The sequence below is a fragment of the Fusarium phalaenopsidis genome, assembly GCF_050370095.1.
Source record: "Fusarium phalaenopsidis strain FUZ10S chromosome Unknown contig_32304, whole genome shotgun sequence".
In the NCBI taxonomy this organism is placed as follows: domain Eukaryota; kingdom Fungi; phylum Ascomycota; class Sordariomycetes; order Hypocreales; family Nectriaceae; genus Fusarium; species Fusarium phalaenopsidis.
Window position 1 is genome coordinate 3509669 of NW_028145404.1, and position 25270 is coordinate 3534938.

At 54.8% G+C, this 25270-nt stretch overlaps 7 protein-coding genes across 7 annotated transcripts; 5 read left to right on the forward strand and 2 right to left on the reverse strand.

Moving 5' to 3' along the window:
• Positions 1 to 1940: 1940 nt before the first annotated feature.
• On the forward strand, positions 1941 to 4045 carry LRP88_10339 (Cupredoxin; the record flags this gene model as incomplete). Its single annotated transcript, XM_083246803.1, has 5 exons — positions 1941 to 2288; positions 2347 to 2841; positions 2899 to 3475; positions 3529 to 3754; positions 3823 to 4045. 5 exons carry the CDS (start codon positions 1941 to 1943, stop codon positions 4043 to 4045), a joined length of 1869 nt encoding a protein of 622 aa, XP_083097916.1.
• An 881-nt stretch (positions 4046 to 4926) lies between these two features.
• On the reverse strand, positions 4927 to 5993 carry LRP88_10340 (CDP-diacylglycerol--inositol 3-phosphatidyltransferase; the record flags this gene model as incomplete). The annotated part of the gene is made up of 3 exons (XM_083246804.1): positions 4927 to 5316; positions 5374 to 5750; positions 5810 to 5993. The coding sequence occupies 3 exons, from the start codon at positions 5991 to 5993 to the stop codon at positions 4927 to 4929; spliced, it is 951 nt and encodes a 316-aa protein (XP_083097917.1).
• A 4962-nt stretch (positions 5994 to 10955) lies between these two features.
• LRP88_10341 (orotidine 5'-phosphate decarboxylase) lies at positions 10956 to 12056 on the forward strand (the record flags this gene model as incomplete). Its single annotated transcript, XM_083246805.1, has 1 exon — positions 10956 to 12056. One exon carries the CDS (start codon positions 10956 to 10958, stop codon positions 12054 to 12056), a length of 1101 nt encoding a protein of 366 aa, XP_083097918.1.
• Positions 12057 to 12649: 593 nt separating this feature from the next.
• On the forward strand, positions 12650 to 14958 carry LRP88_10342 (humps family-domain-containing protein; the record flags this gene model as incomplete). Its single annotated transcript, XM_083246806.1, has 3 exons — positions 12650 to 12745; positions 12812 to 13603; positions 13666 to 14958. The coding sequence occupies 3 exons, from the start codon at positions 12650 to 12652 to the stop codon at positions 14956 to 14958; spliced, it is 2181 nt and encodes a 726-aa protein (XP_083097919.1).
• Positions 14959 to 17024: 2066 nt separating this feature from the next.
• Positions 17025 to 18881, forward strand: LRP88_10343 (uncharacterized protein; the record flags this gene model as incomplete). Its single annotated transcript, XM_083246807.1, has 6 exons — positions 17025 to 17111; positions 17256 to 17444; positions 17498 to 17545; positions 17599 to 17893; positions 18038 to 18720; positions 18774 to 18881. 6 exons carry the CDS (start codon positions 17025 to 17027, stop codon positions 18879 to 18881), a joined length of 1410 nt encoding a protein of 469 aa, XP_083097920.1.
• Positions 18882 to 19608: 727 nt separating this feature from the next.
• LRP88_10344 (RNA-binding signal recognition particle subunit SEC65) lies at positions 19609 to 20448 on the forward strand (the record flags this gene model as incomplete). Its single annotated transcript, XM_083246808.1, has 1 exon — positions 19609 to 20448. The coding sequence occupies one exon, from the start codon at positions 19609 to 19611 to the stop codon at positions 20446 to 20448; it is 840 nt and encodes a 279-aa protein (XP_083097921.1).
• A 270-nt stretch (positions 20449 to 20718) lies between these two features.
• LRP88_10345 (dynein associated protein-domain-containing protein) lies at positions 20719 to 24767 on the reverse strand (the record flags this gene model as incomplete). Its single annotated transcript, XM_083246809.1, has 2 exons — positions 20719 to 24324; positions 24375 to 24767. The coding sequence occupies 2 exons, from the start codon at positions 24765 to 24767 to the stop codon at positions 20719 to 20721; spliced, it is 3999 nt and encodes a 1332-aa protein (XP_083097922.1).
• Positions 24768 to 25270: the final 503 nt, after the last annotated feature.

A 25270-nucleotide genomic window follows, 5' to 3' on the forward strand; every position in this document is an offset into this window, starting at 1 on the left:
GGATTGATGATGCTGCGGTTCTTGCGGTTACGTCAAACAAGATGAATCCGTGCGTGTTGGCGGCAGTTCAGTTCAGTTCGGTTCAGATGCAGCGCAGGAGGATCTCGGCCTGATGGAGACACGGGCGGCCGACAGGCAGGCAGACAGACAACATTCACAAGCCTCTTCCGCCGAGGCTGTCATGATGGTGATGTTTTTTTTTTCTTCTTCGGCCTCTTGTGATCAAGATCAAAGCGTTTGGGATCAAGGTTATCAGATCATCAGATACTGATTATCTCTGCGATTATCTGATCTAGGCCTGATGATCAAACATCAAACATCCAGCCGCCATTGAAGCACGATCGAGACGCCAGCAGACCAGGCTGTAGGACATGTCCTTCTCTGTCTCGGACATACGCAGCAGGTCTCGTCTGTCAGACCACTCATCCCTCCAAACGCCCATGGATTGGCTTCTCGACCGTTGATCGGGGTCCACCTAGGGTCGTTTATCGAATGCACCTCGAACTTGTGGCTGGGCAGGGACGGGGATGAGGTGTGTCCAGCTCGGCTTTGACGTGCCGTGAGACCCTCTTTTTTCAGGCGCCTCTTGGGTCTATCTCAAAGTGCGGAATTGGTCTTGTTGCGATGAGTCTCGAAAAGAGTCCCCCCCCTCGTCGTCAATGTCGCCTGTCGATCCATGCGCCATGTCTACCCTCAAGAGTAGGTAACAGAAACCCACGGCCGAGAGCCGATCGCCGAGACTCTGCACGTTGATGATTGCGGGTGAGCCGTCTTGGCACGGGATACTTGAGGCGACTGCAGGGTCCCCACGGCAGAGAAAGCTCCATCGACGAGGATTAGCATCATGATCAAGGGCCAGGGTCGGGACAAGCTTCAGCCCAAGCTTCTTTTCGTTTGGCACCCATGCGAGTATCCATGCAAGCTTCTGTGTCGGTGCCGGTAGAGGGTGGCACCACACCTGGGACGCACTGTAAGCGGAACTTTTCAACTCTGATCAACAAGTCTGGGCTAGCCCATGAACAAGAGTCAGAGGGGAACACGAGGAAAAAAGGGTTGCGATTGATAAGATGAAGAAGCGGAAGGTGGGACCACCTTGACCGTCTCGGACTAGGCAGGTTCTAGCTACAACTGGACCTAGCCGACTTACCGAAAACTCAGCTCCTGCATCAAAACACCAACCACTTACACCGTCCAGTGCATGGCCCTCTCAAGCCACAATGGACCAACAGCTGCTCATCTTATCCATCTCGAGGCTAATGGGGGGTCAGTCCAGTTGAGCCAGCCTAGACTGGGCTAGCTCTCGATTCCGCCGTCGTGGTTCACTCACCTCAAGCTCTCGATCGGCTCATGGCCCACGGCCGGCCCATCGCCTTCTCATTTTGAATCCATCATCCGCCGCTCCAATTCTTCTGCGTGCGCTTGCTTTGCTCCCGGCATCGCTTCCCTGCTTCTCGTTCGCATACGCCCACCCGCGCGTGGGTATAGCTCCTCAGACATGGATGGAGGGATGGATCACCGTGCCGCAGAGAGCTCAATTGGGCGCTTGACTCGGCGTCTGCTATTATTATTTATCAATCTCTCCTCTCGTGTGCCCGGTACAACATCACCCACGCATTCTCTGCATCATTGATGGGATGCTGCATCCGTTTCCCCATGCTCGTGAGCTGATCATCCCATCGTCGTCCTCTTATTCCGCGACCCCCATCTAATCCATTCCGCCTTGTACGTTGCCTCAAGTTCCGATCCACGGTGGACGGACGAACTGTGGGACACCATCTTGTGTTGCCTCCCGTCTGCAAGCTCTAATAACTGCATTCTTGAGCTTATCTCCTCTTCATCCTCCTCCCCCCTTCATCCCATCTTCCTATCCTTGATACTCTCTTCCCTCCTTGTGTGTTGATGAGCTCGAGGTAACTTGTGTTACTCTCCGTTCCTTCACAATGCTCTTCAACTCTCTCCCCTACGCAGCGGCCTCGCTGCTTGCGCTCCCTCAGCTGGCTGCCGCTGTCACGAGGAAATATGACTTCGACATTGGCTGGGTCAGAGGAAACCCTGACGGTGCCTACGAGCGTCCAGTTATTGGAATCAACGGCAAGTGGCCTATTCCTCGTATCGAGGTCGACATTGGTGACAGGGTCATCATCAACGCCCACAATAACCTGGGCAACCAGTCCACCTCGCTGCATTTCCACGGCCTCTACATGAACGGAAGCAACCACATGGATGGCCCTGCTGGTGTGGTTCAATGCCCCATTGCCCCTGGCACAACCTTTACATACAACTTTACAGTAAGAGAACTCCAGATGCAATCAATTGCTTCATTCAGTCGACTAACAGCTGCAAAAGGTTGACCAGCCCGGAACCTACTGGTACCACTCGCACACCAGCGCTCAATACCCCGACGGCCTGCGCGCTCCCTTCATTGTTCATGACAAGAAGTTTCCCTACAAGGATGACTATGACGAGGAGCTCATCTTCACCCTCTCCGACTGGTATCATGAGGAGATGCAGACTCTCATTCCCCAGTTCATGTCCAAGTCCAACCCCTCCGGTGCCGAGCCCGTTCCTCAGAACGCCCTCATGAACGAGACCACCAACTACACCCTGTCCGTCAAGCCCGACACGACCTACCTGTTCCGAACCATCAACATGGGTGCCTTTGCTGGTCAGTACCTCTGGTTCGAGGGCCACAAGATGCGCATTGTTGAGGTCGACGGTATCTACACCGAGGCTGCTGAGGCTGAGATGATCTACATCTCCGCTGCTCAGCGTGTGAGCTTCCTCCTCACCACTAAGAAGGACACCTCCAAGAACTTCCCCATCGTCGCAAGCATGGATACCGTAAGTGACCCGAACCATGCAGTGCCATCGAGCAGAAACTCATCCTCACTCACTTAGACCCTGTTTGATGTCCTTCCCGACGACCTCAACTACAATGCCACTGGCTGGCTCGTGTACGACGACTCCAAGGCCAAGCCCGAGGCTGCCACTGTCGACGCCCTCGATCCCTTTGACGACATGACTCTCGTCCCCTACGACAAGATGGATCTCCTCGGAGAGCCCGACCATGAGGTGACCCTCGATGTCATGATGGACAACCTCCGCGACGGCAAGAACTACGCCTTCTTCAACAACATCACTTACACCGGCGCCAAGGTTCCTACGCTGTACACGGTCCTCAACGCTGGTGAAGATGCCACCAATCCCACCATCTACGGCAGCTACACCAACTCGGTGGTCCTGAAGAAGAACGAGATTGTCCAGCTCGTCGTCAACAACCTCGACTCGGGCCGCCACCCGTTCCATCTCCACGGACACGCCTTCCAGGCTGTCTTCCGCTCCGAGGAAGAGGCTGGTATCTGGGCGGACACCAAGGTACCCGATAAGGACCTCCCTGACACTCCTATGCGCCGTGATACCCTTGTCATCTACCCCAACGGCAACATTGTCATGCGCTTCAAGGCCGACAACCCAGGTGAGATCCGCCCCAGTAATATGAAAAATCAATTTCTAACCAACTTCTAACAGGTGTCTGGCTCTTCCATTGCCACATCGAGTGGCACGTCATCTCCGGTCTCATCGCCACCTTTGTCGAGGATCCCCTTACCCTCCAAAAGACCATTGAAATCCCCAAGAATCACCTCGACGCCTGCGCCGCCGCCAACATGGCCACCAAGGGCAACGCTGCTGCCAACACGGCCGACTACCTTGACCTCACTGGCGAGAACAAGCCTTCCAGACCCCTCCCCTCTGGGTAAGTTTCCTGGCAACTATTCTCGATCTTCGTATTGTGGGAGACATTCCATTAACACGTCATCGTAGCTTCACTCCCCGCGGCATCGTCGCCCTCGTCTTCAGCTGCATCTGCGGTATCCTCGGTGTGGCCGTCGTCGCCTGGTACGGTTTTGCCAAGGCCCCTGAGGATGCCACTCCTGGCACCCTCGGCGCTGGCATTGTCGACGGTAGCGACTCTGGTGACTCGCATCCCGTGCAGAAGGGTCCTCAAGGAACTACTGCCACGGCGAGCGGTTCAGCAGGGAATTGACCGATGGACTGGTTGAGAGGAAAATTCGTGGAAGCGACTGGAGTTGCTACCACGAGAGTTGGATGTCATGATTTGAGTTTGAATATACCATCTTGTTGATTCTTTCACTTTGGCTAGACCATACCGTCAATTTAATCCTTCGCTATCTTGGCAATGCTTGTTTACTTGGACCTGTGCCTCTCCAACACTAAAGTTTACTTGGAGCTGAGTCCATGTCTTCAGACATTTACTGGTGATTCCATGATCAGCCGTGACGTCTACCCCCTCTTTATCTATTCGAGTTTGTTTAGAGACTTTTCCAAGAATGAAGTTGTAAATCTCGTTCAATTCCAGCGAGTGTGTATCTGACATCCGTCTACAATTAAGAAGATATAGAAAAAGGAACAACAAAAAAAAGAGAAAAGGGCAATACCTCAGAGAGAACAAAGGTATGTGTACAACGAAGTCTAAACGTGCACCCGCTAAATCCCAGTGAGAAAGATTTCCGTGATTATCTCCAACAATCAATCAGCGATTTTCCTTCCTCCTCCTCCTCCTTTCGCGAGGACACTGCATTTCCCCCTTAACCCAGTAATTCACCTCCCTTCCGAGGTTGGAATCATCAAATCCGTACCTCTTACGCCGAGTCATGCAGGTCCGGGGGGCTCGTATAATGTCCCCCATAAGTCTTCCCTAGAGATTACGCCTTGTTGAGACGAGGCGTTGTTGAAATGGCTGAGAAAACAGGCCGATAAGCCGGTTTCCGTCAGCCAGAAGTTGATAGACAGTGAGAAAGGTCGAAAGGTCGCCAGCAAGGGACTGGGTTCACCATCCCAGTCGATGGCCGTGGCCAGAATCATTAAAACAGTTATCCCGAGGGACTATAGAAAGTTTCGTCGAATTTAAGCCTTCTTGGCTTTGGGTCGGGGAAGACCCTTCTCCTTGCGGGTCTTGATATCGATCTCAGCCAGTCCTTGGCTCGCATTGACGAGCTGGACAATGTTGATGAATTGCTTGATGAACATGAAAGGGAAGCTGACGCCAGCAATGATCCAGGGGACGGTGGAATCCATCTTGTTGGCTCGGGCCAGTTCGAGAGCGGCGGGGCTGAAGGGATCAGGGAAGATTTGCTCCAGAATCGACGTGTTGACCTGGGCACCGGCCTGGAGCTCGGCGCCGACCTCCTTGACGGGCTTGATCAGGTAGGGGGAGACGAGAGGAGACGAGAAGCAGAGGAGGTAGAGCGCAATGAAGAACAGCTCGTTGAGGGCGCAGAGGGCAAAGAGGACGTTCTAGAATATGTTAGTTGCTTTGGGGGCGAAACGCGCACAAGTGAGGGGTTGGCGCACCTTGTTGGTATAGTAGAGGCTGAGCAGCCAGTTCTGGCTCGCATCGATGTTCTTGTGGCTCGAATCGGTGCCCGAGACAACAAGGGTGGCATACATGTGCATGTAGTGGCTGGCGAGATCAAGGGCAATCAGGCCCTGGAAGACGATGGCCCATCGAGGAAAGGCGGAGGACAGGAAGACAATGAGACAGGCCGTGGTGCAGCGATCCGTCACCATGTCGAGGACGGCGCCGAAGCGAGTCGACTGTTCGTAGATGCGCGCGACGTAGCCATCGAGGGCGTCGAGGAGACACGAGACACTGTAAAGGAACGAGCACGTGCGAGGATGGAGGGGCATGTAGTAGAGGGATGCGATAGCGAGGACGATTCGCGCGTAGCCTGGAGGGGTTGTGTCAGCGACGAGAAGAAACCTTTGGCGACATCACAGCTTGTCATACCGATCAGGTTGGGCCAGAAAAGGAAGATGTTCTCGCGAGGGGCACTGTCCGAAGCATCCGGAGCGCCGTGGGCAGCGCCGTTGCCGTTGGTGTTGCTGGAGCCGTTGGCCTTGACATCGCGTTCCGAGTCAGATGAAGAAGAGCTGCCAGCCTTGGCGGCCTGCCGTCGGGTTCGCGGGCTCATGATGTCTGAAGCTGAAGACTGCGCGGAGATGGTTTGGAGGAGTCGCGATAACGGTTGTAGCTTATCGTCCGCTGACGACCACCTTTGTCGAGATACGGATAGTGGTGAGACTGGTTGCGAAAGGGGCAGGGGTAGCTTGGCGCTGTTGAAGCTATCGTCAGGGCCGTCGGGATAAAGGAAGCAGCGCGCGGTGAAGAATCAGACTCGTTGAGGAGCAAAGGAGCGGATGAGAAGTTAAAAAAAAAAAGTAGAAGAAGGAACCAAAAAAGTCGGGCAAGGTTCTGGAGTGATGACAGCGGAAGGCGGTAGGTACTCGTCCTCTAGAGGCTCCCTTTTCCCACTGGATGGATTGGATGGATTGATGGAATGGGATGCTTCTGCCAAGAGTGGCAGGGGCTTTTTCGGTAGGCTCGGGCACGCTAGCGGGCCGTTTAGAGCTGTAGTGTGTGTGGATTTTATTTGAGATGGTGATAATTTAACGTGGCATCAAACTCTGGAGATCTTCAAAATCAGCACCCGTCCAACCACGAGATCCCCTGAATTGATCCGCTCGAGGCAAATTGTCAGACAGGGCCAGCGCGGCCTTCTCCACCATAGAGGCTGATTTCTGTCAAGATGCCAGCGTGCACCTCGCTCACCTCACGCTCCAGCACGTACGATTTGCACTGGCGGTCGAGAGACGGGCCGTTGAGGTTCTGATGACAAAGCGGGCAGTTTCGCAGCCTCAAACTTGACAACACACGTTGCCAAGCTGCGCGCCGTGACTTGGTCGGCCGCTTAGCTGCCAGGCTAGCCCTGACGTCGCATTGTGCGTGCTGGCGAGAGATAGGGAGACACAAGAGGCTGATCATCCGCTTGATGTGCATTAGCGGCCATCTGGTAGGAGATAAGAGAGGCTATCATGACTCCTCTGCTCTCTCATGCGGCGCGACGGAATAGCCGCGATGGGATGATAACTATGGACCTCGGTGTCACAGATTGCGCGCATGGTCTGGTGCATGCCCGATCATGTACGCAATTACGGGACACGTAAGTGAGTGCGTGAGTTCATCAGCAAAACTTGTTCGCACAGAATTTCGTACCCGTTTATGTACTGTCTGAATCTGTCTCCGAGTGACTTCCACGTTGGGTTTGTTGGTACATTCTGCTGGCCTGTCTCATTGGATGGAACAAACTTCGAGTGAGGCAACGACATCCAATCTCGAGGCAACGACAAAGTTTCTACACACAACTCGGATACCAATATCCAAGTTCTTATACACATTCTCGCGAAATCACCGAATCAGGCACCTGAGAACAGTTGTTGCTGCCCTCCAACAAAGCCATAGGGCGACATGTACGTCATCCGCGAGATTACTGTGGCTTGGCTCCCTCCATGAGATGCCGTCCTCACCGTCCAAGCCAAGCCTCGTGCACCAACTCGTTCATCGTTCGCTCGCTTGCCTACCCGAACAAACCACGGCAGATAACCACTTAATGAATGCAATATCAAAAGGACGAAGCCTGACGTGTCGTGGGGTTTGCCGTCTTTAGCACCCTCGTCGCGCAAACTCAATTCAAGCCACTCCCATGACCTTCCCTTGCCCTGCCCCTCACCACTCGATATCCCGCGTAAAGTGCCCAGCTACAACAGCTAAGCAGGCAGATCGATCAACTAGCAGAGGTCAAGGGCTAATCTCGTATTGAGACGATGAAGCTACTAGGTAGCTAGACTATATCAACCGACGCCTGGCTCGATGCCATTTCTCGGCATCGCCAAGTCCCGGCTGGTTACTTCGGGAAGTGTGTAAGCGGCTCCAAGTCATTTACACGGAAGCTACTTGACGCGCAAGTTGAACGCGCGGACAGGCAAGCAAGCGAGAGTCTATACATATAAGCGAATGCAGCCGGATCGAGACAAGGTAGTTTCTTCCTCGACTACATGACACCCCTCGTTTTCCCTAGACAGGGCCCAAGAGAGCTAAACCTCGAACTCGGGGCCGCCGGGGAGTGGAGAGGGATTTTGCGGGATAGCCGACAAGACAAGCTTTCGCAACGGGATGGTGACATCGAGAAAGGGCAGGTCTGAAAGGAGGACCCCTTACCCAAACAGCTCTTCCAGCGATGACCTGATCAAGCCTGCATATCTCTCGAACCGGGATCAATCATGTCGCCGGTGAACCGCTTCTCTCATGTCTCAGGTAATCAGCAAGGGGCAAGAGAGGAAACAAAGTCTGGGGATGGCGGATCCGGAACCCGGGCGACGATCTCTCAACAAGCCCAAGCCCGCTCGCAGCGGACAGCATTAGTATTAGCAGTCCAGAGCTCGTCAAGCTCATGCCCGTGACACGATATCCTGGGCAAGATTGGTGGTGGTGGTTGGCCCGAGGGAGGCTAAGGCCGTTTGAACCTCCAGTGCTAAGAGCCACAGCTTGTTCCCCCCTCCCCGCGAGGAGGAAAAAAAGGGTGCTTGCTGTATGGTTAAAGGTTGTTGGCCGCGGCCTTCGTGCCTTGCATCAGGGAATGTCACCGGCCGCGCTAGTTTTCCCTGGCTTGGGATGTGCTGCAGCTTGCTCTGCCGGCTGCTCCGTCTTCAAACTCTTAAACTCGAGGCGACGACGAACAAGAGTCAAAAGATTTTGTTGGGTGATCCTTAATAGATATCCTCTCGTCCGCAAAATGTTTCCCTGTCCTATAATTGGAGTTGCGGTGCTACGTTGCCGGACCCGCTAGTGGCATTACCAAGCCCGAGGATATGGGCATTGGCCGGTCTCGTCCCGTCTCGTCGTCTCATCTTGTCCGGGTGGTCGAAGATGGCTTGGGATGGCGCCGCGGTGGTCAGGGCTCCGCTCCCAGGGCTACTTGGCCGGCAGCGAGCGAGCGAGGGAGCGCGCGCGTGTCCAAGGATGGTCAGGCCCCTGTTGTGTCATGTCGGCGGCTGGCTTCACTTCAGTGGACACCCCGGGTCGTCCATTTAGGCGTCTCAGTCTTGACCTGAGAAGAGCTTCTGTCTCGGGCTGACTCTCGATTCAGACTCTGTCTTGTCCCGTTTGGACTGGTGAGGAGATGCCATGTTGCCCAACTGGATATCAGATGCCACCACTCAAAAGCCCTCTGGGGCTCCCCAGCTGCCCAGAGTCGCCTCAGTGGATAGGCCCGTTGTGGATGAAGGGACCTTGACCTGCTGATAGACGCCTCTGTGGATATCCCGGAGCCCCTCTTGTCTCTGGTGCTGATCCCCCTCCATTTACCAAGGATCTATGGGAGCTTGATCCCATCATGCTCGACCGGGAGGTACTACGTAGCTCAATCTCCTCCTTTGCTCAAGCTTCCCCCTCGAGGCGCATCATGAGATGGGATTTCAGCTCAACTCGGCTTAACCTTCCCCGGTGCCATCAACAAGCTTCCCGCCTCCAGAAAAACTCGGCACCCTCTCGTTCACCTTGACTTGGGTTGCCGCCCCACGACACACGTCACTGGTGGGCAGGGTCTTTGTTCTGCGGGCATGATGGACCATTATGGGGCATGGAGGGGCATAACGCAGGAGGCAAAGCAATAAACAGACACGGTCAACGACCTACGTTAGGGCTTTTGAAATTTTTGTTGGTTTCGGCAGTTTTGGTCACATCTAGAGAACTGACTGATACGAAGTACCATACCTAGACAGAGTGCCAGCAACGCCAGCAACTCGTTCATTTCGCTCCTCTCTCGGAGCAATTTCGTTGCTACTGTTTCTCTCTCTTACACCAGACGACTTCCGGCTCATTCTCTAGGCCCTAGACAACCCTCCTTGACCTACCCTCACGACGTAGTAACCCCAGGTCCCGGGCTAGTATATCCACGCTACGACTGTGGCTCATTCCCCTGGCTTCAGATTCTGGGATCGCCGCCTCTTTGCCCCTCGGACCATACAACCTCGCAGCAAGCCAGCAGCCAGCAAGCAAGCCAAGCCAAGCTTCGCACAAGCACAACACAGCACAACGCATCCATCGCAGCACCGCAAGCCACCCCAAACAGCATCCTCAAGCCCCGATTCATCATTTCTTGGGCTCTTCCCCCCTCCATCCTTCGTTTCGCTCGCCTCTGTCAACCCCCGGTCCCTGCGCCTAGCCCATATTCGTCCGTCTCTTTTTAAGGCACACAAGCTCTAAAAGCGCAATCCCTGCCCTCCACTCCCATCCATCCACTGCACCTCGAATCGAATCCCTGATCCTACATTAGGGACGCAGCGCTACGTACAGTACAGTACATGCGTTTGAGCCTCGGGGCGACTTGCTTCTCGGCGGGGACTTGGGCTCGCCGGGCAGTTTCTCTCCTTAGCCTCTTTCTGGCCCTCCAGCTCTCCGGCTAGCTAGCCTCTACCTGTCTAGTCTCTAGCCTTGTCGCCTCTCGTAGCCGGCCGGTCCCTTGGAGCTGTGGATCGTCACTTTTCACTTTTCACCAGCGTCGTTCCCGTCCGTCCTGCCGCCTTGTCTTGTCGCTCCTTCTCTTCTCTCGACTTGCTCCGTCCTCGACTTGACCTGACTTGACTTGTCCTGGCCTTGACCTTTCCTTCTCATAAATCCTTCACCTTCCACTTGACCTTCACCTCACCTCACCTCCTCTCTTCCTCTTCCTCTTTCTCTTCTCCTTCTTCCCGACTTTATCGGTCGATCCCTCACACCGATCGTGATTCTCATACAACAATTCTCGGACAAAAGCCAATTAGATCTACTCCCCTTGTTCCTATCTGTGGCTTCTCGTCTTCGTGTCCAAACTCCCCAGTTTCCCCTCCACAAATTCCGCCACTTGCGCCAGATCGTCCGTCCAGGTCATCCGTCCGAGTTGCGCGAGGTCAAGGCCAAGCGAGTAGTTGCAATTTCGAGGTCGACATAGTGTATATCTTCGGGTGCAGCTTGTCCTTGCTCTGCCTTTTCCCCGTCTCCTCTGCACACCTCCTCACTCTTCAATCTCCTCTACTCGCATCACACATACGGTCGCATCATGTCGTCGCATCCGTCGCTCAAGGCGACCTTCGCCAGTCGGTCTGAGACGGCCACTCATCCTCTCAACCGACACCTCTTCAAGCTCATGGACCTCAAGGCCTCGAATCTCTGCCTCAGCGCCGATGTCGCAACCGCCCGCGAGCTCCTCTACTTTGCCGACAAGATTGGCCCCTCCATCGTCGTCCTCAAGACCCATCATGACATGGTCTCCGGTTGGGACTTTGACCCCAAGACGGGAACCGGCGCGAGGCTCGCCGCTCTAGCTCGCAAGCACGGTTTCCTTATCTTTGAGGATCGCAAGTTTGGCGACATTGGTAACACGGTCGAGCTGCAATACACCAGCGGTGCCGCGCGCATCATCGAGTGGGCGCACATCGTCAACGTCAACATGGTCCCCGGTAAGGCTTCGGTCACGTCCCTGTCCAACGCTGCCGCCAGATGGCTCGAGCGATACCACTACGAGGTCAAGACGTCGATCAGTATCGGAACTCCCACGGCCAGCCAGTTGGACGAGGACAGCGAACGCTCAGATGCCGAGAACCAAAACGACCACCCGGATCCGCCTCGAGCCGACAACGGTCGTAAGGGTAGTATCGTCTCGACCACGACGGTCACGCAGCAGTACGAGTCGGCCGATTCACCACGTCTTGTCAAGACGATCCCCGAGGGCGACGAGGCAGTATTTCCCGGTATCGAGGAGGCGCCGATCGAGAGGGGTCTGCTTATCCTGGCACAAATGTCCAGCCAGGGCAACTTTATGAACAAGGAGTATACGCAAGCCTGCGTCGAGGCCGCGAGGGAACACAAGAGCTTTGTCATGGGATTCGTCTCGCAGGAATGTCTCAACTCACAACCCGACGATGCCTTCATTCACATGACACCTGGCTGCCAACTGCCCCCCGAGGGTGAGGACGAGAACGCCGCCATCAAGGGAGACGGCAAGGGTCAGCAGTACAACACGCCACAGAAAATCATCGGCGTTGCCGGTGCCGACATTGCCATTGTCGGTCGGGGCATTATCAAGGCCAGTGACCCCGAAGGAGAAGCTGAGCGGTACCGATCGGCAGCTTGGAAGGCTTACACGGAACGGGTTCGCTGAAGACGGAGCTGGGGGCGGATTTGACGCGGACATGGCATGGTCGTTATGGGAGAAGGGATGAGCATCTCAGAGGTTGGCGAAATATCAAGCGGGAATTGCAATATCAATATCATCGTCATGACTGTACTGGAGCAACTGCGGAAGTATTTAGTCGCTTTCAATGGAGAACAATGAGCCCTGGCTAGGGACGATACGATATCCAAGCACTGCCGTACGACTATCATTACTGCGATAGCGTCTCTGTCCGAGCGCACAGCTCCGACCTTACCTTTTCCTTTGACGTGGGAGCTCGGCGCTTCATCTCCACAGTTTTGACAGGGCTGAAATCCAGGGTTGAGTTTGTGGTGGTGGGTAACGTTAAAGCCGATTGCTCCGGAGCCCCCACTCGGTGACGCCAGAATCTTGGTCTGGTCTCATCTCGTCTCATCTCACCGTGGAAGTGAACTGAGATGAAGCAGCATCGGGTTGAGATGAATGTTTTGTTTCTTTGAAGCACAGAGACGGTCTCAGTACAGTATATGCGTACTATGCCAAGCGACCAATCATGTGAAGGATATCTCCCTGAGGTTAGACACTATCATCCATAAGCCGTCATGACACCGCCCCGTGGAGAAGGCGATGGCCAACGAGTGAGAAAGCGGCGTCGAATCGTCATCAGCTGCACTGAATGCCATCGCAGGAAGCAAAGGGTTTGTGAATAACTGCAATCTTAGCTAGAATAAGCCAACAATGGATCTCTGCTAACCGTATCACAGTGTGATCGAGAGCTGCCATGTGGGAACTGCAGGTCAAGGAATAAGGAGTCAGCCTGTATTTATGAGACTGGCGCGCCAACGGCCAAGGAGAGTCGCCAAAAACGCCAGCATCAACAGACGGAAAAGGCTTTAGAGCCATCTCCAGCACAGTCCAGCGACTCGACCGAAGATGGCTTCGATGAGCTTCTGTCGTCAAAGGCGGCTGACTGGGGCTACGCCCAGAACGGCGCGTCAACAATGGGACTTTTGAAGCAGATTGAGACAGTAACTGACGGCGAACATGGCTCACCTTCATCTGCAGGTAGATCTAATGAATTCTCGGCCGGCTCACCAGAAGAGGACCTTGCCCTGAGGGAAAAGTACAAGGGCATCATTCGTCAGTTGCCCGCGAGGGACTACATCGACAAGCTTGTTGAGATGTACATGCGCGGCTTCAACTGGCAGTACTTTGCCATCGACCCAGTGGTCTTTCATGCGCAGCTCGAAGCATGGAACAACCTCCCTTTTTCCACACTGTCAACGGTCGGCCCGCGCGGGTTGAGCCCCGAGCTGCGCGCGTTCCCAGCCCTGGTGTTCCAGGTCGTCGCGACGGCGCTTTTGCTCTTGCCAGAGCGGCCTGACCCGGTGTTTGACTCGCTCAAGTATGCTGGGAGCATGCGGTTCGAGGATCTGGCGGTTGATTACAGCGACTCTGGCCAGGCGGTTGTGGATCTGCTGGGGAAGAAGCACCTGTCACTGGTGACGGTTCAGGCGCAATTCCTGAGGGCATCGTTTTTCAAGTTTACAGCCAAGGTCACTGAAGCGGCAAGTATCAAGCTGATGTTACAGAACGAGCATGTCCTAACATTCAGCAGTGGCATACCATCGCCATGGCCACCCGTGACGCGCAGGAGCTAGGCATGCATCGCGATAGTTTGGACCCGAAACCCAAAGACTCGAGCATCGAAAGCGTTCTCGAGAACCAATGGGCTATACAACGGAGAAGGAAGATGTATGCTCTACTCGCCGTATGGGACCTCAACTGTGCTATGGTGCTCGGACGCCCTGGGACGATAGACTGGAATAAACTCCTCCCCACGCCCCCGGTGGACGCGATCTTACCAGAGAATGGGGACAAGTCGCCAATAGTCCCTCGCGGTGAAGACGATCCTCCTACGCCGATAACTCGGCTTCTTTGGAACTACCAGCTGTGCGGACCACTACGGGCAATCATGAACCTCGAAAACGAAGGCCCGTATCCAGTTGACTTTAGCAAAGTTGATCAGGTCCACCAGAGCATTCTCGACCTCGACAAGAAGATGCCACCTGCTTTTCGACTAGAAAATCCCGACACGCGGTGGGACGATCGCCCCGAGACACACTGGTATCAGGCGAATCGATACTACTTTGCCCACCTGCACCAGTTCAGCAAGACGGCGCTGCACCGGCCGTATGTCTTCAACCGCAAGGAGAGCAGGGTAGAGGCCATCAACTCTAGTCTCAGGACGCTCGAGATTCAAAAGTTGACGTTTGAGGGTCTGCCGCCAGACTCGTGGAGGAATTTTATGCTCTTCTTCAGCAGCTTCGACGCTATCGTGCTCATCGCCTCTGTATACATCCTCTTCCCGCAAGAGCATGCTGAGCTCACGGGTAAGATCCTGGAGCACTTTCAGTGGACTATCGAGCGGTTCTCAGCCATGCAGGAGCGGAATCCACTGGCAAAATCGGCACAGGGTGTTCTCAGAGCCATCGTTGTGCGGTTCAAGAGGGCGGTCGCGAAGGCAGAGAGCACCTCACTCTCCTCCACAGAAAACAGATCGACAACCGGTTCAAGTGGCTTGGCACCAACTTCCACACCGGGAAGCTCATCTCTCGGCACGGGCGACGTTGCCGGTCTCACACAGTCTCAGCCCGCGGCGGAAACGACGTGGAGGACACCACCAGCAGACAGCCTGGCGACGATGGCGACGTTCTTCCCCACGGGGGATCTAATCTACAACGACCTCACAGCGGGTCCGGACGGCATGATGCTGCCATTGGGATCAACAGAGGGGGAGATTGGAGGGGATGATTTACTGTGGCAGTTTGGGGGCGACTGGGGTGATGATACGGTCTGGCAGATGCTGAATCAGTTTCCGGCGACGGGAGACGGTGGGCCCGCCGTTTGAGTTGGATTTTTGAGTTATAAAAAGCAGATCTACAAAGCCTCGTGGGTTGATTAATTAGCAGGCGTTATTCAGACTGGAACATGGTGGTGGAGGCTGTGAGATTGGCTGTGAGTCTATGTCTAGGACTCTATCCAACAAGCAAGCATACACCTTGAACAGCTACATACCTACTATTCCATGGCATGTACTATGCATGATGCGGTCGCCTTTGACCAAATAACAAGGCGCTTGCTTCTATCTGTTCTACTGCGTAGTGTTCCTGAGAGCCTGCTGCTTGTTTCTGAGAGCCTGATTTGCTGCCTAATACCAAGCCAAGCCCGAGCAGGTTTCCAAGCCACAAGGCAGACTGCTACAACGCAGTAAGCGGCGAGCTGAAAAGAGCAACGGCAAAACCGTCCCGTATGCGAGTGGCCGCCCGCTGGGCCTGTGATTGCTGCCCCCCCCGCGCGCTGTGAAACCGCAACGGGGGCGGGTGCTCTGGTAGCATTTCTCTCACGGCGAGGCGTTCTAGGCGTTGCACTTTGGGAAATTCCCCAGCACGGCTGGGAGCTGATTGGATGATGGGGGTGCGAGGCAAAAAGAGAGGGAATGCTTTGACACGCCGACGTGCAGATTGCACGGCCTCAGGGCGTGAGAGGACAGAAGCCGTGAGGGTTCTGGATAGGTAGACTGGGAAAGCTGTTGGTGGCCTCAGTGATGCAGCGTTGCACTCTTGCTGTGCTGCCATGTTTTGTCATTCGACATGATGGTTTCGAGAATGCGTGGATGAATCACTGTTGCCGTGTTCGAATCCTTTGTGCGTGTGTAGAGTTGTCATGCAGTTATAATTGACACTCATTGATCTGTTTGAGAATAGATGGGTCCATATCCATCATGGAAGGTGTTTAAAGCAAGTGAGTGCTGAGAGCTACGAGCTGAAGCCCTGTTCGTCCAAAAGCGTTACAGTGCCAAAGTTAGACCGGGTTTATATTTAGCAGCCCATAATTAAAAGGCCACAACGACTTTCAGATACAATACTGTACGCACCTGGCATCTGTATCCCCTCGTACCTGCCTCTTCTCGTCCTCCTCTCATCACCTCATTCTCCTTTGTCTTACAGAGGACTTCACTTGAGTGTTCGGAACCCCTTCACTCAGTCAGTGCCAGTGTCCGTCAGATCGATCCCTTGTAGGGTCTTTTCCTTCTGGCGCGTCTCCACTGTGGGTCGATGGGCCGGCAGTTGCATGGGCTGATCCTGCCCCCTGCGCTGATGCACCTTGATCACTCAAGGGAAGGAGCGACCTGACTTTTTTTTTAAATGTTGTATGGAGGCAAGGACCTCTCGACCGGAAGAGAGAAAAAAAAGTTTGGCAGAAAATCAACCCACCACTTTTTTATCTTCAACAAACCTTGAATAGCTCTCATCTTTCCTCTCTTCCTCTCTCAAGATCAAGAGAAAAAGAGGGACAAGAAGAAGAGCTTGACTGTCATCCTCAAGCAAGCAAGAAGCAAGCACAAGCGAGGGAAACAATCACTTGCTCAAGGTGGTGGTTTTTTCTCTTCCCTGTCTCATCTCCAAAACGTGCACCTCTCCCGCACACCTTCATCCAATCCCCTTGCGCCGACTGTCGCAAAAAAAGGGTGTGTAGCCACAAGCAGACAAAGACCCAACAACGGCCGAGCTGATCGCCTTTGCGCGCAACCGCCGTCACAACCAGGCACGGAGCCAAGACCAGGCTGGGCTGTGAAGGAGAGAAGGCAAGCCATCGCATCGTCCGTCTGCCTGTCAGTGTCCCGTTGGCGCGCGCCTCTCGTCTCCTCTCGTCTCGCTTGCTACTGTTGATATAACTCGACCTACCCGCTCGCCCAATCAATATTCCAGGGCTCTCTCGTTTACATTTTTCTTTTTTTGCCCTCTCTTCCTCTTCCATCTTCCTTCTCCATCCGAAAACCTATCTTTGCCCTCCTCCCCGGCATCTCGAATCCTACCTCGGATCGAACCTCGACATCCTGGTCTAGAAATTTCGCTTCGAACCTACATCACCACCAGCTTCGAAAGCTTCGCCAGAAGCTCCACGCATTTCACCATGGCCGCTGCCGGCGCTTTAACAGACTTTGTCCAGCGGTATCAGGCCGTTCAAGCGTATGAAAACACAAGAGACAAATTGCTCCAGGTATGCGCGCCATCTTTCCGTCTGCGCGACACACACGTGCGCTCCCGCATGCCATTCCCTTCGCCCGCCTTGGGAGCTTTAGCACCCCAACGCCGCGCCCTTGTGATCTTGTCATTAACGTCGCTAACCTTTTCCGCTCGATAGGATCTACTACTTTACTGCCAAGGCGTCGAAGAGAGCCTACACCAAGAGAACCAGCAACTGAAGATCCGATTGCACGAAGCCGAGCTCGACCTACGCGCTGCGACACAGTCCCGACGAGATCTACAGCACAGCCTATCACAAGCCGAGTCCCGAATAAAATGGGTGACAGATGAGAACGAAGAGCTCAAGGTACATAGCAACATGGATTGATGCGCTGGGAATACAATGGCTAAAAGCGACAGAATGATGCTCCTTACCTTTTGCTGTTGATCGACGGAGATGGTCTTATTGTATGTTGGACAGGACCTGGTGCCAGTGGGACTAGCTGCTAACCGCACAACAGTTCCAAGAAGAGTACGTCCAACAAGGCCTCGAGGGCGGAAAGAAGGCAGCATACGCTATACGCTCTGCTGTGGCAGACCTGTGCAACCAGAGCCAGGAACGATTCAATGGGATAGAGATTGTTTGCCGCGTTGTAGCCAATGTCGCTGGTCTGAGCAAGGCCCTTTGTCGCGATGGCAGCATTGACGATCCCAGCATGTTTAAGGAGTTTACACTGGGTTTTACCCAGGCCAAAGCGTCCTTTGATTTTATTGATGTTGGTTATGGCAAGGAGAGAGCCGACTCTAAGATCCGAGGTACGTTGAAAAGAACACAGCAGCCTATGATATGCAGCCACAGCGACACAGATCATGTCCAATTGACGAGAAGCCGGCTAACACGGGGCTCAGAAACCGCTCGCTGGCATTTACGAAGCCATAATTGCAAACATGTCCTCTTAGGAATTGGACATGATGCTGGATATGCGCCTTTCCTTGATGAAGTACTCCAGGACGACACAGCACGAAACCTCGTTTCTCTGCTCAAATCGACACCCTTGGTCCGCGAACTAGAATCTCTTAAGATGAACGTGATTTCATTCGACCAAATTTTCCGCACTACGAAGCTTACCGACAAGACTCCCATCGAGAAGCCTGTCCCGTCTCAGCCCAATGGAACCGCGCACCAAGTCTCGCCAACAGTCGTTCTTCCTGCTCAAGCGGTGCTAACACCTGCAACGAGCACTGCGTCCATGTCGCCTCCGGCTGCTAGCTATGCCAAGATCACCAAGTGTGCTAGTCCACCTCCACAGCTCACAATGCCCCTGCCGCCCAAGCAGAACGCGAACAGCAATCGAAATAAGTCCCCGCCTCAGCCCGCTTGGAATCCTGGTCCTCGAGGACTTGATCAACCCATCACAGTGGGTCAACAGGCTATGGACAGCATCAAGCGACGGGCGGGCAATGATAAACTGTGCAACAACCACTTCCTCCGCGGACCATGCACCAGGATTGACATCTGTCCCTTTGTCCATACCTACAAGCCCACTCAGGAGGAGCTCCGCGCTCTTGCAATGTTGTCACGACAGAATCCCTGCACGCGCGGCCAAGATTGCGATGTCGATGATTGCATCTATGGCCATCATGTAAGTCACCCTCTCTTCCTTCGGCCTCCGTGGCTAACATGATTTGTCTTTAGTGCCCCAATGTCAGCAATGGAGTGTGCACGCGACAATATTGCAGGTTCAAGGTGGAGAGCCATCCGCCTGGCACCAAGTTTACCAACAAGAACATCCATGATAACTAAGCCTCGCACTTTGCTGCGTGGGCTGTTGCTACTTGACTAAGGTCGATGGCAACTACACTATGATATGATCGAGTACCAACCAATCTCTGAGCCTCGTTTCTATGTACACTAGGATCGATTCTTGACATCCGATCACAAGGTTTTTAATATTATTATATAGGATTTCGGGGGATCAGTGATCCTCCACGACGAGATCTTTTTCAGTTTTTGCTTTTCTCCAAGCGCCAGGGCTCATGGGCCTCCAGAGGGTTTCACTCGCTGGGAAGGATTGCTTGATGTTTTAACAAATTGAGAGATGATTTTAATTTTCGTTCTCTATGAATGCAAATTCTTTCTTCTCTTTCCTAGATAGCCGTTTTTAACGTATGATGGAACCGAATTTCATGTCGTATGTTGAAGTGAAGTTGAAACTTGACCATCATGTAAGTCCAAGGTGAGTTCGGTGAAGGAGTACCTGTTTACCCCACATTAAGCCCCGCCCACACCTTGACCTTCCATTTGACTGCCCACCTGTGGTGTCAACTGGAAAGTGCCACCTTCCTTCCCAGAGACGCATCCCATCCATTCCCACTTCTACCCCAGGACCACTCTCGACTCCAACGTCGCCCTCAATTCCACCTCGAATCTTGATAATTGTCGCTCCTCTGAGATACTGTCTTGGAGTTGACACTACATACAACTTATCCTCCTACGAACGTCCCCCCTCCTTCGCCCACCAGCTGCAAAAATGTCCCACCCAAGGATAGAAGAAGTCTCGGACAGCGACTTCGACTCTGACCCAGCCGAGGCCGACATTGACGACTTTGCCGAGTCGGATATCATGCGTCGCGTCGAACCCAAGTCCTCCACAACGACATCATCCGCTCCCCGACAAGCACCCGCCGCCGCAGCAGCCAGCCAGCAGATGCCGCACATCGTCCCCGCCGGAGCCCCCATGGGCAGCACCCTCCCAGCAAACGCAGACCGCTCCGCCTACGCCGATTTCCAGTGCCTGTACCCCGTCTACTTTGACGCCTCGCGGTCCCGCGCCGAGGGCCGCCGCGTCAACGCCGACCTCGCCGTCAAGGACCCCCTCGCGCGCGAGATCGCAAACGCCTGCTCGCGGCTGCGCCTCCCGACCCTCTTCGAGCCCGAAAAGGTGCACCCCAAGGACTGGGCAAACCCGGGCCGCGTCAAGGTCGGCCTCAAGAAGACCCCCGGACACCCCGTGCAGAACAAGCACCACCTGTACCGCCTCATCGCCGAGCACCTCAAGGACAACCCCACCACCGAGGACAGCGCCGGTCTGCGTGTTCGGATTGGGGGCCAGTTGCAGCCAGAGCCTGGGAAGCCTTATCCCAAGCCTGCTGTGCCGCGAGGCTGGAAGATGGGTGAGCTGCTGCCCTACCTGAGCCCTGCCATGACGGGCGGTGGTGTGTCAGAGAACCTGTTCAAGGATATGATGAAGGAGATGCAAGGTGGTGGAGATCCCATGGCGGCTCTGATGGGTGCGCAAGCGGGTGGTGACGAGAGCAGCAGTGGAGGTGGCAAGAAGAAGAAGGACAAGAAGGGCAAAGGCCGAGCATAGAAGGGCTCTTACAAAGATGTAGAGGGAGCATGACACATGAATCAAGTTCTGGGAAATGTTAAGAGATACCAGGGATGGAGCATGACTACACTTTTTAAAACAAAAAAGACGAAAAATGCTTCAGAAGCCCCCTTTTTCGGGGAATGATGTTTGAAAGATAAACTTGATTCTAAGGCGGTATCATGATACTCGCCTGATACACATTGACACCAAATATTGAAAAAGTCAAAGATGAATGAAACAAAAAGGGGTATGTCCACACGCTTCCCATCATACAGCGATTCGCCCTTGTAGAGCCTCCCACTCGCGCGATCCCACAATCTGCACGTCCCGCCCGGACCCGGGCACCACTTTTCCGTCGGCGCCGGGGAGCCTGATGCGCAGCCGGGCCGCCGGGTTCCGGCCTGGGGCCGCCTTCCTCCGCTCGACCTTGGCCGTCTGGCCCTGGAGCACGTGGGCCTTGTGGAGGACAGAGTCCTCCCAGGCGGTCCAGGCGGCGTAGTCCTCTTGCTGCTTGGCAGCATGATACTGAGGCGTGGACCGGGCGGGCTTCCAGGCGAGCTTGTCCTCGGGCAGGGCCGAGAAGTTGTACAAGGAGGCCGAAGAGGCCATCTTGACGAGCTCGCTGAGAACGTCCCTGCCCTCGGCGGCGATGAGGCCGCGGCGCTGCTCGGTAACGGTCTTGGGTTTTTGAAGGGGTTCGGCCAGCCAGTCGTATCTCTGCTGCTCCGAAGTGCGGGCCCGGCGGTTGTCGTCACGAAGGTACCGGACGGCCGACTGTAGGCTCTCGATGTCCTTCTTGAGGGCGTCCATCTCGCGGGCGGTGGCAACGGCACGCTCCTGGCCAGCCTTGGCACCAGCGGCATCAGCGCCGTCAGCAAAGGCACGGCTGTCGCTGGCAATCTTCTTCCACTTGTCGCGCTCCGACTCGAGGTTCTTGAGCTCGCGATCCTGCTTCTCGATATCCTCCTTGAGGCTGCCAATCTGCTGGCCCGAAGCCTCGAGCTCGCTCTGCAGGTTCGAAATACGTTCGATGTTAGCCTGGGCATCCCGCATTCTCGACTCGAGCGTCTCAATCTTAAGCACGGCTGTGCTAAGATGTTCGTCGCGCTGCGCAATGGTGCGGCGAGCCTCGCTATGCTCCTCCTTAAGGCGACGAAGCTCCTCCTCGGCGTCAACAGGAATGGTCTTAAGAGCCTTGAGCTCCTGGGACCGCAGCCGCCAGGGGGCGGGGGCCACATCGAACTCCTGAACTTGGTCGAGATCAGTGGCCAACGAAGCCAGGTCTGTGATTTGTGTTGTGACGGTTCGAAGCTTAGCCAGGTAGCTAGAGAAGAGATCCGACTCGCTTGAAGTGCTAACAGCGAGCACGGTCTTGTGAACCGCCGACTGCACCTCGACGTATGTAAACGGCTCAGTCCTGGTCTCGTCCGAGGTAAGAAGCTCATGAAGGCCGAGACCGATTTGGCGTGCCAGATCAGCAAGCTCCTGGGTTGCCTCACAGCACTGCTCAAATGCCTCACTCGTATCTGGCAGCAGAGACAGAGACCTGGTTCGAAGGTCTTGAAGAGCTCGCACAGCCTTGCCAGCAATGACCTTGGCGCCTCGGGTCTGCGTAATGACAGCCTCGGACTTCTTGGCAAAGTGCTGCGCCAGCTCCTCCTCCTCGCCCTCAGCCGGGACCACACGGTGGACGAGGTTTCGAAGAGTGTTGAAAGAAACAGCCGCAGAGTCGAGATGGCTCTGCATCAGCATGGCCTTCATGTGGGCGTCATCGGCATAGTTGGCCAGGTTGTTCGAGATGTGCACCTCTCCAAGATGGGAGAGGAGAGCAATGGTACGGTGCAGCTCGTCGGCGCACTTTTGCTCCTTCAGCTCATCTCTTCGCAGGCCGTCGATCCAGACGTTCAGAGCACGCTCAACAGGCTCCAGCTCGTGCAGCGCGTTCTGGTACCTAGAGAACTGCTCAATAGAGCAATGGCTGATGTCATTGACGAAGCGGTCGCACATGTTGGACACCCAGACCAGCTTGTCCGAAGCATCACAGCCAGCAAATACGTCGTCCTCGTGTCCAGGATGAGGCTGACCGTTGAGTCGCTCTCGGATGAAGCCGTTGAGAAGGTTGGCCTTGAAAGTCAGACGACGGAAGCGGAGCAGAGCAAGCACAGAGTCCTGATCCTCCTTATAGGTGTCAGGCAGGAAAAGCTTGACAATCTCCAGGTGTTGCTCTGCCTCTTGGGCCTCCAGTCGTCGCAGCTCCAGGTCGATCGTCTTGACTTGAGCCTTGGCCGCCGAGATCTGAAGCTTCATGTTGAGGTCCATCATAGCTCGGGATCGATCATTGAGCTTCTCCGACTCGCCCTCGGTGACGGCCTGCGAGGCTCTCATATCGTCCAAGTCGCTCTGCAAGCTCGTCACCAGCTCGCGGAATCGCGACAGGGTATACTCCATATCCTCCAGTGACTCTTCTTGCTGGACGGCCCGTCGAGCCTGCTCGGTGATGACGCTGTCCTTGAAGTCGAGCTCCTCCTGCATTTCCTTCTCGTTCTGTACGTGGTTGATTTCCAGCTCATCGTTAATCTCCTTGAGGCTTTCAAGGTCGTCAATCACGGCCTTCAGCTCCTCAATCTGCTCAGCCATGCTCATGTTGCGTTCCGTAAGGTCTTCGATCATATCTTCGGCACCGAGCGCATTATCCAGTTGTTGCCGAAGGTCCTCAACAGCCGACTGGGACTGCTCGAGCTTTTCTCGGCACACGCCGTACTCTTCCTTGACGGTATTAAACTCCTTCAGATCCTCCTCCAATCCCGCGATCTGGTCCTTGAGCTCCTCCTCTGACGCTTGCGTCAAGTCGCGTAATCGCAAAAGAGCCTCTCGTAATCGCTCGTTTGTGCGCTCCATCTGTAGCCATCCAGTACTGGATCGCTCCTCGGGAGTCATACCCTTGCTGTATTCCTCATTTTCTTCTCGGAGAATCTCGACCTCAAGTTCCAACTCTTCGGCCTTCTCCTTCAGGGCGTCTAGCTCAACCTTGAGAACCTCGGCTGTCTCCTCGGCCATCTCTCGGTCGAGTGTGGCCAATTCTAATATGCTGTCGTGCTCGGCCTGAATCTCCTCAATGGATTCCAACCTCATTTCCGCCTCTTTCAATAACTTCTTCAACTCATTGTTCTCCTGTTGCTGTGGTTGATACTTTTGCTGCAGCATCTGAATGACGCTCTCAAATTTGTCTCTCTCTCCCTGAACCTTTTCGAGCTGCTTCAACTTATCCCGGTCCTCGGCCCGTTTGCGTTCCAAAACCTTCAGCTTGGCCTTGAGATCCTCAATTTCCCGGCTTGCAGCAGTGCTCCCAGCGGGTCGAGCTGCAGGTGCGGGTTTCCTAGACACGGGTGGTGTTGATGTTCGTGATGAGGTCCCTCCTGTGAGCTTCTCCAAGGCCTTTGTTCTCGCCTGAACGGGGCTTCTGGGCTGTGGCGATAATATGTCCCCGTTATCCTTCACAGGGGAGGCAATGCTGTCTCTGTCAGATGAGCCATGATCCCTCCCTGCTAGAGAGTCCACTGATGTTCGTCTTGTCACAGAGCTTGGTCGTGAGCTTGGTCGCGATACCGCTCTTGGTCCGCTCAAGGACAAGCGACCGCTTGCAGTTCTTGGAATAGGTCCTCCTGCTCGAGATGAAACTGAAGATGTAGAGGCCTGTCTTGTCGTCCGAGTGGCAGGGGGTGGCGGTGGTCCCATAGAGGTTCGCGATCCCCCAACAGACGGGCGAGACTTGGATCCCGCGGATGGCACACGGGGATTGGAGGGTGTTCCTGTTCGAGATACGGCAGCACTTGAAGAGGCACTCATCTGCTTAGTAGGCGATTTCGTGGGAGACTAGACAAAGGTCAGTATTCAACCTAGGGAGACCACACCGCAACACCCACTCTTGCAATGCTGGTCGGCCTGGCCACTCTAGGAACCGGGCTCGGGCTCGGGGCATTCAGACTCTTCCTCCTACCGAGTCCAGCGTCTCCCGCGCTCGACGTCCTCCCCGCGGCCGGGTTGAAGCTGCTCGGGCGGGAGGGCTTGCGCGCAGGCCTAGGGGCGGGGGCCTGGGCGATGATGGTGGCCATCATGGGCTTGACAAACATGCCGTAGCCCATGGGGCAGTCAAAGTACCGCTCGCCCTGGACGCTGCCATCGTTCTTGCCCGTCTTCTCCTCGAGCTCGACGCCCACCCACTCGCCGACCTGGAAGTGGGTAGGGCCAGCGAAGCGGACGGTGCCCTTGCGGCCGTCCGAGAGCTGGACGATCTGCCCAGGCTTGAAATCCGGCATTGTGGGCAGTTTAGTCGGGGTCTTTGGGCATCGTGCCGGGCGTGATTGTGGTTGTCGTCGTCGTCGTAGCTGTTCGAGAGCTGTCTCCTGAGTAGGTTCGCTTAGAGAGAGGGTCTATGATGTTTGGATCCATCCATTGACATTCATCCCTGAGGTGCGCAGTAGACGCGTCTACTTTCGGATAAACGCGACGGCGGCAATCCACTCCCGGCGGCTAGCGTAGGTACGTACCCAAGTGGGACATCAAACAACCTCACCTTCACTTGCACGCCCTTCATCTCAACAAAGAAATTCCACTCTGTAACAACAAATAATCATTTTCGCGTAATTGATTGGCTAACATAACTATTCATCTCTCATCCTACTCAAATCATTCGTCAAGATCCGAAACTCAAATGTTTGTTTGTCTATTTCAGCCCGACAACTCTCCCTTCATGTCGCGGGCTTGTCTGTTAGTTGCTTGACAGTAATCTTGCTACTCAAACTCTGTTCATGAGTTTCTA